Source organism: Gymnoscopelus braueri (genome assembly GCF_963280865.1).
Source record: "Gymnoscopelus braueri genome assembly, chromosome: 6".
Lineage (NCBI taxonomy): Eukaryota > Metazoa > Chordata > Actinopteri > Myctophiformes > Myctophidae > Gymnoscopelus > Gymnoscopelus braueri.
In genome coordinates this window covers 50,614,537-50,630,410 of record NC_137607.1, presented here as the reverse complement: position 1 = coordinate 50,630,410, position 15,874 = coordinate 50,614,537, and the positions used below count along the sequence as shown (strand labels likewise).

The window sequence follows — 15,874 nt, the reverse complement described above, 5'->3', positions numbered from 1 at the left end:
CCTTATGGTCTGGTAGGTCCACTGTGGAAACCGTTAACTTTAATGGGAAGATATTTGAACTCCTTTTACGGCTATAGTGTATCTACAGTGATTTGACAATGCTTTAATTATGTGTGTAAGATGTGCAACATGTTTGCCATCTTACACAAATTAAATGTCATTTAAAGAATAGTCTATAGTTAGCAGTGTTGCATTTATTTCTGACTTGAGTTTTCTCTCTCTCTTGCTCTCAGGCTGTGGAGACAGAAGACGCGAGGAGTCAAAAGGTGGGATCGTGAGCAGACGGTGTATCCTCTGCTCAGCCAGCGAAGCAAGAAGATCCAAATTCTCAGTCCCACTGTCATGCCGACTAATGAATGTTGAAATATGGACTCATAGATAGATTCTCTATTCTTTAGACATTCTTGGACATGGCTCCTATCAACTGACCTCTTCCAGTTATTCACCAAAAAACCACAGGCACCCTCCTCTCCATTACTTCTAACCTCCTGATTCTTGTCATATTTTTAAAGGGGAGAGTTTTTGAAGAGTCGTCCCCCAGGGAAACTAGAGGGTGAACGGTTGATTTGAGCACTTGACAGTACTATGGATCTTGACTCAGATACTGTATGTAACCTGAGTAAAGGAAAACAGCTTATTTAGCAGGCAACACCAGCAAGCTGCTGCACTGTTAGCATTCGGTTGCGTTGATCCACTGACCGTGTGATCTATAGTGCTGCTGGTATCAGCAGATACTATAAATAGCCTGCCCAGATTGAGGTCAGTGCATCCGTACCTACACCCATACAACACATGCATACATAAGGCTCGCACGTACAAATGCAGACACACAAACGCAAGCAAACACCTATGCACCCTGTCTTTCTCTCTCTCTCTCTCTCTCGCTCTCTGACAAACACACAGATACACACACGCACATGCACACAAAAACAGACATGCACACACCTGGACCCATCTGCACAACATTAGTGCCAACAGAGACCACTGAGCTTCACTGGGGTCTGCCAGGTGGCATTAATTTGGATTGATTAACGTGTGTATGTTTGTGTGTGTATGTATTTTGACACAGCAGGTGGCAGTGTCATGTCTTGTCTACTCAGACTAAGAATAACAATGTGTCCTGATGTGGCACAGTAGGTCAGATAAATACACGTCACATTTACTGCCGCTGGGAACTCAGCGTAGGAGGCTGTATGAGTTTGCCCAGCCAATTATTCAGAATGTGTGAGTATAAAAGAAAAGGGTGCGCATGAGGTGATATGTCCAAGTGTGCATGTCTATCACATTGTCACGGCAGATTAGGCCCTGGCCCGTCTTGGGGATGTCACATTGGCTGACCTAGTTGTGAAAAAAATAGACTGGTCAGTCTGAGTAGGTCTTACCCTGATGACATCACGCTCAGTTCAAGACAAACACAGCACAGGACAGTAACTCGACTGGGGATTGGTTCACAAATTTCTTACTTAGAAGAACAGTTCTTATACCTACTTATTTACATACGCACCATCACTCTTTAAGGATCAAAAGCCATCAGCAGCCCTTCTTCCCTCAACAAATAAGGGCTACAAGTAAAGGACGTTTTAAATTGCTCTTGAGTTCCACTTGCATTGCCAGGCGTACATTCTGTTTGTGCGTCTGCTAGTATTTCATCAGGGCTGTGTAAGGTTGTTCATTAGTGCTGTAAAGCCTTATCACTCCCAGAGGGCACGTCCCTAACTCCCCTCATGAGCACCTTCCCGTCCTTCCCAACTCCTCCATCCACCGCACCCACCATACAGTCAGTGTGCAAGCCCTGCCTCCGGGTCCCCTGGAGGATGAACGATGCCCCCACCCTGGACTACGAGATGCTGTTGTCCCCAGGCGGCTCCTCTCTCCCCGGGGGCCCTGGCAGCAGTGTCGGCCCTCCGCTGGCCAGGAGCTACGGGGTGGATTCAGAGCAGCGCACCGCCTTTGCCTTCGTGGGTCTCCTCATGTGTTTCCTGGTCTTCCTGTTGGTCAGGTGCTTCAGAATCCTGCTGGACCCCTACAGCCGCATGCCTGCATCGTCCTGGACTGACCACAAGGCGGACGGATTTGAACGAGGACAGTTTGATTATGCGCTGGTCTAAGGGGAAGCGAGCGTGTAGACGGGAAGGTGCAGTGCACACTGGTGTGTACTGGTGTATACTTACAGGAGGATCTTTTTGAGCGTACACTAATGGACAACAAAGATGGATAATGAATAGGGGTGGGGAAAAATATATCAAAATGTTATCGTGTTACAAAATACAAATACCCCCAAAACAATTGCATCAAATAAAGTACAAAATACCAGTGGCAAAGAATGTATGAATTAAAATACATGTATTTTGTATTTTCAAAATCTAGAAAATGCACTGGTCAGACATCTAAAAGGAATGGCAAGATGACCTGTAGTGCTACACAATAATCTGGGACAATTTTGATGACCTTAGATGGGTCCACTGAGATGAACTTTTGACCTATCTCCTTATTGTACATAGTGATGAAATACATAATGATGAAAGTGAAGGTTAACAATAATAATGTAGGTAGCGAAATAGAACACTGTAATTGGTGGGCTAAGGGGGGCCCCCCTGTCGAGGGCCCCCTGTGCGGTCGCATCCTCTGCGACCGCACTGATGTGTGTAAATGTATTCGGCTGACAAACTCCTGGGTACACCACAAGTAACCCAAAACGTCCTCGGGGAACATGCATGACTTGCAGTGACACACACTTCCAATTTAATTCTATGAATTTGCTGGTTCTCACATTGAAATTACCAACATTAACTAAATACTACTACTAATACTATAAAGCTCTTTGGGGGAAATGTTAACTGTGATCTGTTTGTTTTTGTTTCTTTCGTTTTTTAACCCAATGTATTTTGTATATTTTGAAACTACAACAATGCTGTACTATCTTGTTACAAATTACGTGGCCATTTATTCAGGCCTGTCAAATACAAATTCAAAGTATTGAAAATATATATTTCAAATACATGTAAAAAAAACAACTGCTCAGAGTGGGAGTTGGTAGAGGGCAGTGTTGCCAGATGCTGACACAACCCTGGTAAAGCATCTCTGTACTGCATGTGTTAAGTATGAACAACGATAACTAAAAGAACTGATGAAGTCTGCTCCATCAAGAGCCACAGACCACATGGAACAAGAGCCACGGAGACAGCTGGAGTCCCTGAGATATATCCACTCACCCTGACCCTAGATCTTAGATTAAGAAAGATAAGGGATTGAGCTGCACTGCTGCCTTAACCTAATCTACTGCTCATTTTCAGCAGATCACCTCCAGGGCTAGGTTTTCCCAAATGATCAAGCTTACGGTATTGCTTACGGTATTATTCTTAAAATACACTTTTGGGAAACCCAGCTTCAGTCATTTACATTGTTCACGATATAAAATGTACACGTACTGTTGACTATTGATACTTGACAGGCAGAATTATGAAGAGTTTACATAAGCAGCTGCCCCTTTAATAAACCATGGTCCTCCTCTCTAAAGCGTCATATAGAGTAGTACAGCACTAGAATGATTATCACAGATCATATTCTTCTTGTATTTTGTAGGTAGGCTTTCTTGTCTTTTTGAATGATAAAAGAAAATGGATCAAACTGGTCCTAGAGCAGCGCTCAGTTGTAGATACTTTATGAAGGCCCATGCGGGGTAGTTTGTGTTTGTTTTATGTATTACTGTCTATGTATAACAGAAAAGCCATACTGTATCTCTTCTATAATCTCTTCTTAATATATGTAGTGTTTATGTTTGTTTATGTATGGTTGCACTCTTAGCTCTTGCTGACCTGACAGGTGTGGTGATGCTGTGTACTGTCCAAACTTGTGATGTAACAGAAAGGGGGAAAAAAATAAGCTTTATTTTTCTATTCTTGACTCAAGTTTGGGAGTCTCTTTTTTGCAAATGTTCTGTGTTCACCCTCTTACTGTATATATCAGTAAATCATAGGACCGTAGAATCTTTTTAAATAGTCGGGGCTACCGAGTCTTGGGTGACTCAGGAGGCAAAGTGGGCAGCTTTGCTTTTTGTGTTTTCTAAGTAGATATTTTTCTGACCATTTTGTTTTTGCTCTGCTGGGTTGATGCAGTGAAATTAATAAAAAAGATTTTCTTCTTCAATTGGTCCCTCCAATTTCCCTTGTTTGCTGAAGCGTGTGCGTACTACTGTCCACATTGTTCATCATAGAAAATCAATAAAACATTTGCTGCTCAATGCTGCACCCCATTAATCACTTTAAATCAGCCATGGGCATTAGCCCACAGTACCAAGAAAAAAATAATAATTTAGGACACAATCCTTAAAAATATAACCCACAATAATTTTATTGCCATTTATGTCACTGGACAACAAGATTACAAAATTAGGCAAACTCTGATTGATATTGTAAATCGTTTTGTCCTTGCATAAAGATAAATCTAATTACTAGATTGCCCATAAAGGCTGATCAGTTTAGCCTCAGTCGATAGACACGTTGTCATTGATTGATTGTCATTTCAACTGTCGGTTGGATTCTGGTATCTACAGGTGTACAGCTTGTAATCTTCACCATTATGAAAACATTTTACCAACTATAACTCAGCTCCTTCTTCTTGTTTTGATTAATGAAAGGCACTTGACGCATTTACCTAAACTGATAACATTGTTTCAAGTTTGATACTGAAGCTGAGATACAGTAAACACACGCAACATTCATTCCTTTAAAATGTAGTGGCAAATAAAAAAAAATAAAAAATTACAAACTGACAAAAAAATGATACAAAGTATACAAAGTTCCCAGGTTAGAAAGATGGTTATGTATCATAAATATTGCCTAGGCTGTGGGACAGTGCAGCAACCTTGAATGTTCAGAGTAAAATGGTAATATAGCACCGGAAATACTAAGGTGTGAGATGGCCTTGTCAAGTATGCATTGATCCTTTAGGCATTTTAAGACAGTGTCAACTTCTGAGATACTGGGCAATATAATTTGTAACTAATTATGTTTGCTGTGCTTTTTTCTCTCTCTCTCTACAATCTCATTCACCAAGACAGTCAAAGAGGATGCCACTTAAGTGATTTCTTTCTGAGCAAAACAAAGTCACCAGCACTTAAAAGCCTTCAATCTTGGTTCAACAATAAGTATTTGGTTTGGCAGCCTTGATGTGTTCTTTCTTTCTTTTTTTCTTTTTCTTTTTTACAAAACATTAAAACAAACAAAAACCAAAAAAAAAAATCTACATTTCACTTTAAAATATACAATTACATTTTCAAGAAGCAAGTTTGATAATATTGGTTTTCAGCATTCAGACAATACAAAAGACAAACAACAAAAATACCTAGTAAAAATGTCACGTTTGCAATCCAGATTCGAGACTGCATTTCCTTTGTACAGCGTAAGAGATGGTAGTATCTAGCACCCTTTCTTCTCTTTAAGAAAAGAAATGTATGACATTTGATAGATGACCTGATGAACATTTGTTTTCAGTGAGGTTTGGTGTGCACCTGTGCATGCCCTTATGTTTGCCAGTTAAATTTCTCTAAACACTAGCTTTAGTACAAGCTTAGAAGATGTTTTCATTAGATTTTTTTTAATCTTTTGAGGTTGTTACTGAATTCAGTCTTCAGTTGTCTTTATCCATGCTTGGGAGATGGTTTATCCACTTAACAGATGCAGAGACCCAGCTTAAGGTAAAGTCAGAGAACTAATTTGATCAAGTTCAACATCTCAGGACTGGCTACTGGCTGCTTGTGTCTGCATGCTCCTGCTGCACAAAGAGTAGCTAGAGGGTTCTGGCAGCACTCAGGGGTAAAGACATCACTAGGACATAAAAGAACTTCACTTTTCACTCTGTAGAATCAGCTATCTAGACTTCTACAGGATAAATAAAACTCTGACCTGACTGATGTTTTGAGCCGCACTGACAGTTGTTCTTCCTGGGTCGGATGGATGCTGAGGGGTAACAGTGCCCTCTTTTGTTTGGAGGCAGCATCACAACACGGTTTTCATAATGGACAAACTGAGAAGCACTGAGGTAACCAAAACACGACAGCACGCACACACAAACACACTATAGTCCCTGCTTGTCACTGTGTGTAGACCATGAGAATGAGGTCCTCTGAGAATCAGTTGGAATGCAGCTAAATAGAACTCTACTGACTGACTGACTGACTGAAGAACCTGAAATGATGTGTAAATGTTGCAGTCCTTCGTGTGAACATTTTTTCAAACAGTACAAATACATTAAATGACACACTACAATACTGAGTAGGGCAGAGACACGACAAACCTTGCTCCCTAGTGTTGTGTTTTCACCTAGATCACAGAGAGGGGAAAGAGTGTTTGGACCACTGGTGCTAAAGAACCGTTCACTCTAGGCCAACCCCTGACAACGATGGTTTCATCTCAAACCGAACACTTGGCAAACCCGAGGCTTGAGGAAGTCACCACTTGGCTCAAGCCTTTCAAAGCATTCACATGTCGTTGCATTTTGTTAAATGTTAAATTGACATTTGAGTCTCATATTATGAATGGTCATTTGGCAACATTCCAAAATCACATGCAACTTTAGCAAACAACATCTGATTATTATACTCTTTTTCTTTCTGGATTAGTGGCTATGGGGCCATCTGATGTTTGCTCAGCTCAGTGAGCTTTTGGCAACCAGTATTCAGGGGACTCTGAGCGCCACATTTGGTGACAGCTATCAAGCAACCTGCAACCTACCTGGGCGCAAGTGCGGTTTGAGAATTGGGTGTTTGAGAGGGGCTGTGGTACATACAACGGCTGCCTCTCTGTCATCTCTTCCACTGGCTCTCACAGTGGAGGAAGAGTTCTGGGTCGAGCAAAATAGCAGATGGCCACAAGGGAAATTGTAGTCAGGGTAAAAAAAACAAACATGAAACAACAGACAATAAAATAAACAGTAACAAAGTGGTGGTAGAGTGGGCTGGTGGACTCAGTCTTTCATAGCCCTTGTTTACCCCAGTTGGTGGGGATGGTCCTGGGAGGGAGTTGGGGTGGGGTTACAGGACAAAAGGTCAGGTTAGAGATCAAAAAGGTGACTTGGGGGGTGGGTGGGAGTCAGTCCAGGGCAGGCGTGTGAGCGCACTCAGCTCAGTGCAGGTGGATGTGGAGCTTGATACGCAGGGCGTTTCCTATCTCTCCCAGTAGATAGTCGTTGTCGTGCTGGTCCTCGAGCTGGCGTAGCCTGCGGGGCCCGAACAGTGGCAGACTGGCGATCTCTAGCCGGTAGGAGCCCGGGGGTGGCGGCCTCCTGCCGAGCCGCAGCACGCTCTTCCCGTCGCGGCGCTCCAGCAGGCGGAAGTGCTCGTCGGCGTTGCCGTGCGTGATGACGTAGCGGACGTGATGCTCCAGGGGCTGCAGGGCGGGCAGCAGCTCCAAGAGAGGCTCCTTGTTGAGCAGCGAGACCAGCGACATGTTCATGGGGATGGAGGCCTGGGTGTCCACGCTCGCCATGCTCACATGTGGCTCCTAGAGACAGGAGGAGAGGTCAGTAAAGGAGATATGCAACTACGGGACGGAGAACACACATTCAGACTACACAGTAACCCCATATCCAACAGCTCGATGCTTGACTTTCCATTTAGTAGCATCAACATCCAGCACTGTTTAATATGAAATGTATGAATTAGGACTTTCAAAGCACCACCCATAATTTAAATTGTAGCTGCACTTTGCATAAAGATGAAGCAACTCATCTGTAATTTTATTAAAATATAAGAACCATTTACGGCAAAGCATTTCTAGTGTTTGAATTCTGAAGAAACACTAGAATCCAGTCCAGAATTGATTGTATTTAATTAAAGTGAGCCGGCTGAAACTGCTGAAACTGCCTTAAAAAGGAAAGGAATGCCCCCCCCCCCCCCCACCAAAAAAGGAAATATAACGTATAATAATAATATAATAAATGTAGTACCTCGCTGAGGTCATTGCCATCAGCATGACGTCTGTGTCGTGCGTTCTTCCCTCCTCCGTTGATCTTACATTCGTAGCAGGCCTCAGGAGACAGACTGTCATCATCTTCACCCTCTGAGCCAAACTGACCTGGGAACCCTGCTCCTGTTATACAGTGACTGGAGAGAGAACCACAGAGGAAGACAGGAGAGAGAGAGAGAGAGAGGGAGAAAGAGGGAGAGAGAGCGAGAGAGAGAGAGAGAGAGAGAGAGAGAGAGAGAGGACAAACGGAGAGAAACGGATGTACAGAATTTATAAAACATCATTAGATCAGGCGGACAACATTATTATAAAGTTTTATAATTCACACCACTACAATATATAGCTGAGGAAATACATGATTTTCATATTTGTTGCCCTGTTTGTTTCTCAGCCTGGATACAATATGTTACACAGTAAAATGTTTATTTAAAGTTGCGATCCATAAAATCAATGTTCTTCCTGGGATTCGAACCCAAGTCTCCTGTGTGGTAGAATGACAATTCTCGAAAAGCTTCAGGCAATACCACTTGTGAACCTCTAGTGCTCCTACCCGAACAATGAGTCAAAATATCTCAATGGAAGAGCATCACCTCCAACCCCTGTAGATGTACTAGTTATATTGTATTGACATACTGAAAAAAAGCTCCGTATTGCAGCTTTCAAGGTGCCTTGAATTAATGGAGATTTTTAATAATTTTTTTGTCACATTCCTGAGCCAATAATTCAATATTTGCGGTGTCCGCAGCGGTAGGACAGTGGTTCTCAACCTTTTCAGGCCGCGATCCCCCAAAATAATCATATTTGAACTGGGGACCCCCCCAAAATAATCATATTTAAACTGGGGACCCCCCCAAAATAATCATATTTGAACTGTGGACCCCCCACCCTGACAAGCACTTGGAACTGTAGGAGTTGAGGCATTACATTTTGTTTGACTTAGTTCCACATATTACAATTGTGAAAATAGCCGATCTACAAGCTCACTGTGAGCTTGTAGATCGGCTATTTTCAAAAATGTTGCCTCTTTCTTATATCATTTGACAATTTGGCAATTTTTTAGGTATTACAAAGGTATTAAAAGTCCTTAAATTGTCACTTCACTGTCATCTGGGAAAAATCATGTGGGGACCCCCTTAGGGGTCCCGACTCACAGGTTGAGAACCACTGCGTTAGGAGACCAAAGCAAAACTATATAAAAGAATAAACTCCAAAACAACTCTCAAACTGATGATCCACGTTCAAAGAGAATGTTTTAAATACGGTTTTGCTCTTGATAAGATTGGTCTCCTACTAACTTCAATTAGTCAAATACTGGATTATTGGGCTCAGGAATGCGACAAAAACATCTCCATTAATTCAAGGCTTAATTTTTTGGGGTGAAGTATTTCTTTAGCCGCAGCCAAATATGTATAATTTTGGGGGTCGTTCAACATGAAAAAGTTTGAGAACCACTGGTGTAGGTGTTCCAATGTATTGTGTAGGTTGTGTGTGTTCACACTTACCCTTGCCCAGCTCTGTAGTAGCCACCGGGACACCCACACAGGTAGCCTCCATCTGTGTTGGAGCAGCCGTAGCTGCAGGGGTTGCCACCCATGGAGCACTCGTTCACGTCCTGGCAGCCACCGGCGCCCTGCTCAAAGTCGAAGCCAGACGGACACACACACTTGTAGCTGCCCAGCGTGTTGTAGCAAGAGGCGGAGCCACACATCGACCCGCCCTGACACTCGTTCTCGTCTGAGGAGAGAAAACAGCAGGAGTGAGATGGGGAGGATGAAAGAGAGGTTACAAAACACCGGCTTAGCGACACAGCAGTAGAAGAAAGGATTGAATACGTACACGGTTTTTAAATCCCCGCAGCTGTATGGTAAATGACATGGTATGGTGCAAATGTTCAGTTATTCTACAACGTTAATTTACCCCCTTATTATTTATTCATTTATTTGTTCTCATTTATTATTTATTATGTATTTATTGTAACTATGTTTTTTTCCCCTTTTCTCTTGTTCTCCTCTTTTATGCACATTGTAAAAATAGACACAATGGATGAAAGTAATGAAACTTGTACCAGTGACAAGATTGATAAGTTCTAAGGTAAAAAAAAAACCTGCAATGAAGAAAAACTATTTGCCATAATAATAATAATGGATCTTTTTTATAATGTGTAATGTGTATAAAGTGCTACAATAGGCAATTGCATAAAAAAAAATCATCACACCATTAAAAAACATCTAATAAACAAAACATTTAAAACATGAGAGCATAAAGCCTAGAGGTAAAACCAGTGTAGCTAAAATATCTAGTGTTTTATTTTATTATATGTAGTGTACAGCGTAGTAGTGGCTGGAACTCACCCACACACTGGTTCCACTGGTAGTGTTGGACGTAGCCCTGAGGACAGCCACAGCGGAAGCCTCCCAGCATGTTCTGACAGCCGTGCTGACAGCGGTGGTTACTGCCGCACTCATCCACATCTGAGCAAAATGCAAACAGTGACTGTTAACATTAACCCATTAAAGGACCTGTGGCCGATTCTACAAACGCCTTCTGAATCAGTAGTTCTCAAACTTTACCGTAATTCAAAATGATTCAACATTTTTCAAACACTTTGTATCTGTGTATCTGCTATTTTTTAATAGCCAACGCTAAAATCCAAAATGACACAGATGCTTTCCCGGTTTTAATGGTAAAGGGATAGTTCACCCCAAAAAATACTTTTTTTCTATCGATTAGTCACGCCATGGATTCATGAATATTTATTAGTTTTTGTCGCATTCTTAAGCCAATAATTTGATGACCAGCGGACCGGTAGGCAGCGGTTCCAGTAGGAGACACAAAGGAGACTCTTTGTGTCTCCTACCATCAAATTATTGGCTTAGGAATGCGACAAAAACAAAAAAATATCCATGAATTCAAGTCTCCATGGGGTGACTAATCGATAGAAAAAAAAAAGTATTTTTGAAAAAAAAAGTATTTTTGGGGGTGAACTATCCCTTTAACCATAATCCCATTCACAACCTAAATAACAGTATCATTTGTAAATAGAAGGGTTCTGCTGAGCATGCCTCCTGTTCTTCAAATTCACACAAATACTGTATTCACACCTTTGCAGTACAATCACAACTTATTTTTGCCACTAGTCAACTTTGCTGGAGCTAACGGGGGTTATGTGCCTGGCTCAAAGGCACCTTGGAGAAGCACATTTCCAGCTTAAGACGTTCCCAGCCAGTCGGGACTCTCAGGGGATTGGAACTGGTGAAATTGTAGCCCAGAGCCCTGCTTCTCTGACCTTGACATGACAGCTGTCCTTTCAGATATCAATAAAGAAATGTGTGTGACATGGTTGGCTCTGCTTACCCTCACACTCCACGCCTGTGGTGTCCAGGTTGAAGCCTTTGGAACATTCACAGTTGAAGCTTCCAGGGGTGTTGATGCAGGACGCCCGGGAGCCACACACACTGTTCTGGGCAGAGCATTCGTTGTTGTCTATATGGGGTGGGGTGGGAAATAGTTGTTTTAAGATTTCAATCAAATTTCAATTGTGTGACTGTGAAAGTCACACGATACATTGTGTCACAATATTATTTACGACGTGGCTTCACTTCATTTTATTTTACTCATGCACTTTTAATCCATTTATCTGGTCGGAAGCCAAGATACAAATGTATTAACGTTCTTAAAGGAGGAGTTCACCCAAAAAATGACTTATTTTCTATCAATTGCACACCCCATGAAGCCTTGAATTCATGGATAAATTTTTGTTTTTGTGGCATTCCTAAGCTAATAATTTGATGACTGGGTGTGTATCCGGTACAAATAATAATAATAATAATAATCTACTTTGTGTCTCCTACCGGATACATTAGCCGGTAGGAGACGGGAATCAAATTATTGGCTTAGGAATGCCACAAAAACAAAAATAAATCCATGGATTCAAGGCTTCATGGGGTGTGCAATTGATAGAAAATAAGTAATTTTTTGGGTGAACTCCTCCTTTAAGTTTAGACAGGACATATATTTAGGCCCAAGCTGTTCTATAGAAACACAAGTCCTCTGAAAAGGTCTACAGATATGTTGTAGGTTGTAGGTACCGTACCCTACATCTATGTTCACAGTCAACTAGTCAATGGGGGACCAAATGCCGCTTATTGCAGGATACCAATAAGCAAGCAGCTGCAGTGGAATTGATGCAGAGCGATTCTGCATCAAACAAACATGTCATTGAGACCCCCATGGATTGATTACTTCCTCTTCCATGTTTGAAGCATAGCAGTGCAATAAATTGAAAGGTCTGTTTAAAACGTTTCTATTTCTATCTCTATACGGCTCTATTCCTCACCGATACAGGCAGTCTGGTGCTGGGCAAAGCCAGGGGGACACTTGCAGGTGAACCCTCCAATAGTGTTGACACAAAGGAACTGGCAGTTGTGTTGCTTGCTGGAGCACTCATCCAGGTCTGTGGAGAGGACATTAGAATTTAGAAGCATGATAAATCATAACCACACACACTGTAATGAATATAATTAGCTAGGCTTAATAACTACAGCAGTTGATACAAATAACAATTACAATCACAACTTACAATATAGCCTAATACAGTATAGGGATTTCACAAGACCAGAGAATATCTCTACATACATAGAAATCCTGCGTTAAGTTATCCTTCTAACTCTAACGGGTCCACTGGGTTATATTTGTTAAATTAACACTGAGAATTTTACTGTGAGGTATAGACCCTGACCCAAGCTGATCCACATACCTCTGCAGGTCTTTCCATCAGGCTGTAGGGTGTAGCCTCTGGGGCAGGAGCAGAGGTAGCTGCCCTCTGTGTTCTTACACAGGAAATTACAGGGCTTGGGAGACTGAGCACACTCATCCATGTCTGGAATACACAGAAAGAAAAACAAATATTAGTGATACAGTGAGGTATGTTTCTTGATTCATCTATACTATAATCTCTCTATATACTATAATTCATGAAATCTGTGTGTGTGTGTGTGTGTGTGTCACACTGTCCCAGGCGTAACTTGGAAAACGTCGGACTGAATGGTCTCAAACTTGGGTGTGTCTCATATGACCACGAAGTGTGCAGTGCCGAATGGAAATTCAGACGGACCAACGGTTTCCGAGAACCAAAAAAACATGAATATCTGTCTGAGGAGAAGGCAAACATTCTCTGTGGGTTCGGAGATTGTATGCAACAGCTTCCCTGATTGGCCAACCCAAACCGTTGGCTTCACGGATTGGTGGAGCGTAATGTTACATTATACAGCTTAGCCAGTATTACTGGTATTACTGGTATTACTGACTTACCGCTAAGTCCCTGATTGGCCAACCTGACCCGTTGGCTTAACTGATTGACCGAGCTTCGCTTAACGTTTTTGCCGCATAACCAATATGCAGAGAATGCGATGGAACAGAAAACAGGCAAACGCCATAATATGGAAGTATGTGATGATGATGAAATTAGATGATGAAATTAGCCCACAAGCCTATTTTCAGTGAACAGATTTGTTGTTGGGGAAATAGGCGCAGACCTAGCATAGAGGCCTGGGGTGCTCCGGTCAATGAAGTATGTAGGGTTTAAGTAGTTAACAGAAGTGAAATAACATACCAACACAGGAGGTTCCAGTGTAGTCAGTTTTGTATCCCACATTACAATGACAGCGGAAGGACCCAATAGTGTTGATACATTGACCGTTCTTGCAAAGGTCTGGCATCACCTGGCACTCGTTGATATCTGCAAGAACAAAGATTCAGAACGGTCAAACTCTCATGATGCCAAAAATATAATTCACCAAAGAGCTTTTAGACTAATTAAAGGAGAATTCCGGACAAATTAAGTGTTATCTTTGATGTCTCGTTACTCACCTACCGATGTGAAAAGTAGCGTTATTTTTTTTCATATATTCCCCTGTCGTCATTTTTTAAACCCCCTCCGTTGTCATAATGGGAGCGCGTGGCTAAGGGAAATTCGTCTATTATAACCGACGCAAAGTTGTTTTTTTCACTACTAGTATTCATAGTAGAGTCTCATGATAGTCAAACATGCGTTGAAACTATCTGCGAGGCTGCCGTCAATGGCGAACGATTTAACACTGGTTGCTTGTTTCTTCCAGAACCTGGCAACTCGTGTTGCCAGAATCTGGAAACAAGCAACCAGTGTTAAATCGTTCGCCATTGACGGCAGCCTCGCAGATAGTTTCAACGCATGTTTGACTATCATGAGACTCTACTATGAATACTAGTAGTGAAAAAAACAACTTTGCGTCGGTTATAATAGACGAATTTCCCTTAGCCACGCGCTCCCATTATGACAACGGAGGGGGTTTAAAAAATGACGACAGGGGAATATATGAAAAAAAAGAACGCTACTTTTCACATCGGTAGGTGAGTAACGAGACATCAAAGATAACACTTAATTTGTCCGGAATTCTCCTTTAAGCCCCTTTTACAACAGTGAGTCAGCATGATAAAAAATAACTCTTTCTCCACTTAACTCTGCCCTTACGACCATGATAGCATATTCAATTAATGAAGTGAATAAACTCTGGGTTATAGAGTGTCCATTTCTGCTCTGAACTATGCAAACAAAATGTAATTTATCTCTGGCTGACATAAGAACACCATGGGACTTCCAATCTAGATGTTGTTGTCATCATTACGTACATTACAGTCTATTACTATTACTACATTTTATCACTTACTAGACCTCCCATAGTGATACTATCCTATTACACTGTAGCATAACCTGAACCATATAACCTTTGAGTACCTTCAAATGCACAAGTACAAACACAATTTGCATGTACTGTAATTGTGTACATCTAACATACATTATCCTACTGTGATTCTCACCTCTGCCGTCGGTGGTGTACCCAGGTCCTAGCGGGCACATCCTCTTGTACTGTACAGTGCCAGGCAGTGGGCAGAGCTCACACTGCGGCCCCCAGCCACGGCCTGTGTTACAGCAGCACTCCGACTTGGTAACGCTGTTTCTGTTGGTAGAGGACTGCTGGCACATGGTCTGCAGAACCTCAACATAACAGAAGCCCTGACGGTTGTCTGGAAAGGAGTGAGGTGAGGAGAGAGGAGAGGAGGAGTGTTCATATGAGAGTAGAAGAAGGTGGATAGGATTGAGGGTGGAAGAGAAAGAGAGAATAATATTAACATTACTGTAAATGTCAAGGAAGAATCAGCAGTGCAGCATTTATGTAATTCTGTTAAAATGTCTAATTCTTTAACACCAAGTTGTTACATGCATGTGCTTCAGTGTACTGTTACGTGTGTGTTTGAGTGCACTGCGTGCGTGTACCGTACCTATACAATCAGTTCCAGTAGAGCTGGGTTCGAAGCCATCATTACAGTCACAGCGGTAACTGCCGACTGTGTTGACACAGCGGCCGTTCTTACAGATGCCTGGTTTGGCACGGCACTCATTCAGGTCTGCCAAAGGAAGGGAAGGAGGGACAGGGGAATGAATGACAAAGTCAGAGAACAGAACAACAGTATCTATCGTATGACCCGTGAGGGTACTATTGTTTTGTTCAACCTTTTTTTAAAGGCCCAATACCAGATTTTCCATCTACATAATTATAAATTATAAATAATAAATAATTATAAATTAGCTCTCTAGCCATTCCACTATGGAAACATCCCAAATATATAACTGGTATATTTTGGTCGAATCAAAATATATTTCCCCCCACATACAGTATGAGTGTCTTAACTATGGGGAACCTCTTGGTCTGCTTGGAATGGTTTCACTCACCCATACATCCCTCTCCGTCAGGCCGGCGCTGCATGCCAGGAGGACAGATACACATGAAGGTACCAATCAGGTTCTTACAGGTCATGCCCTTGGATTCACAGTCATCCAGCCCCTCTGAACACTCATCCTGGTCTGAAGAGAG

At 42.1% G+C, this 15,874-nt stretch overlaps 2 protein-coding genes across 2 annotated transcripts in view; one reads left to right on the top strand and one right to left on the bottom strand.

Moving 5' to 3' along the window:
• Positions 1 to 1,724: 1,724 nt before the first annotated feature.
• Positions 1,725 to 2,108, top strand: LOC308087377 (cortexin-1-like; the record flags this gene model as incomplete). Its single annotated transcript, XM_080431171.1, has 1 exon — positions 1,725 to 2,108. The coding sequence occupies one exon, from the start codon at positions 1,725 to 1,727 to the stop codon at positions 2,106 to 2,108; it is 384 nt and encodes a 127-aa protein (XP_080287297.1).
• A 2,217-nt stretch (positions 2,109 to 4,325) lies between these two features.
• The window catches only part of fbn2b (fibrillin 2b), an 86,930-nt gene continuing 75,381 nt past the window's right edge, over positions 4,326 to 15,874 (bottom strand). Inside the window, exons 55-65 of the mRNA XM_080430992.1 lie at positions 15,733 to 15,864; positions 15,282 to 15,407; positions 14,820 to 15,026; positions 13,576 to 13,701; positions 12,721 to 12,843; positions 12,301 to 12,417; positions 11,319 to 11,447; positions 10,316 to 10,435; positions 9,467 to 9,698; positions 7,945 to 8,101; positions 4,326 to 7,499 (exon numbers count right to left, since the gene is read on the bottom strand). Coding sequence (XP_080287118.1) covers positions 7,122 to 7,499; positions 7,945 to 8,101; positions 9,467 to 9,698; positions 10,316 to 10,435; positions 11,319 to 11,447; positions 12,301 to 12,417; positions 12,721 to 12,843; positions 13,576 to 13,701; positions 14,820 to 15,026; positions 15,282 to 15,407; positions 15,733 to 15,864 — 1,847 coding nt within the window. The 3' untranslated portion in view covers positions 4,326 to 7,121. The remainder of the gene's footprint in view (positions 7,500 to 7,944; positions 8,102 to 9,466; positions 9,699 to 10,315; positions 10,436 to 11,318; positions 11,448 to 12,300; positions 12,418 to 12,720; positions 12,844 to 13,575; positions 13,702 to 14,819; positions 15,027 to 15,281; positions 15,408 to 15,732; positions 15,865 to 15,874) is intronic.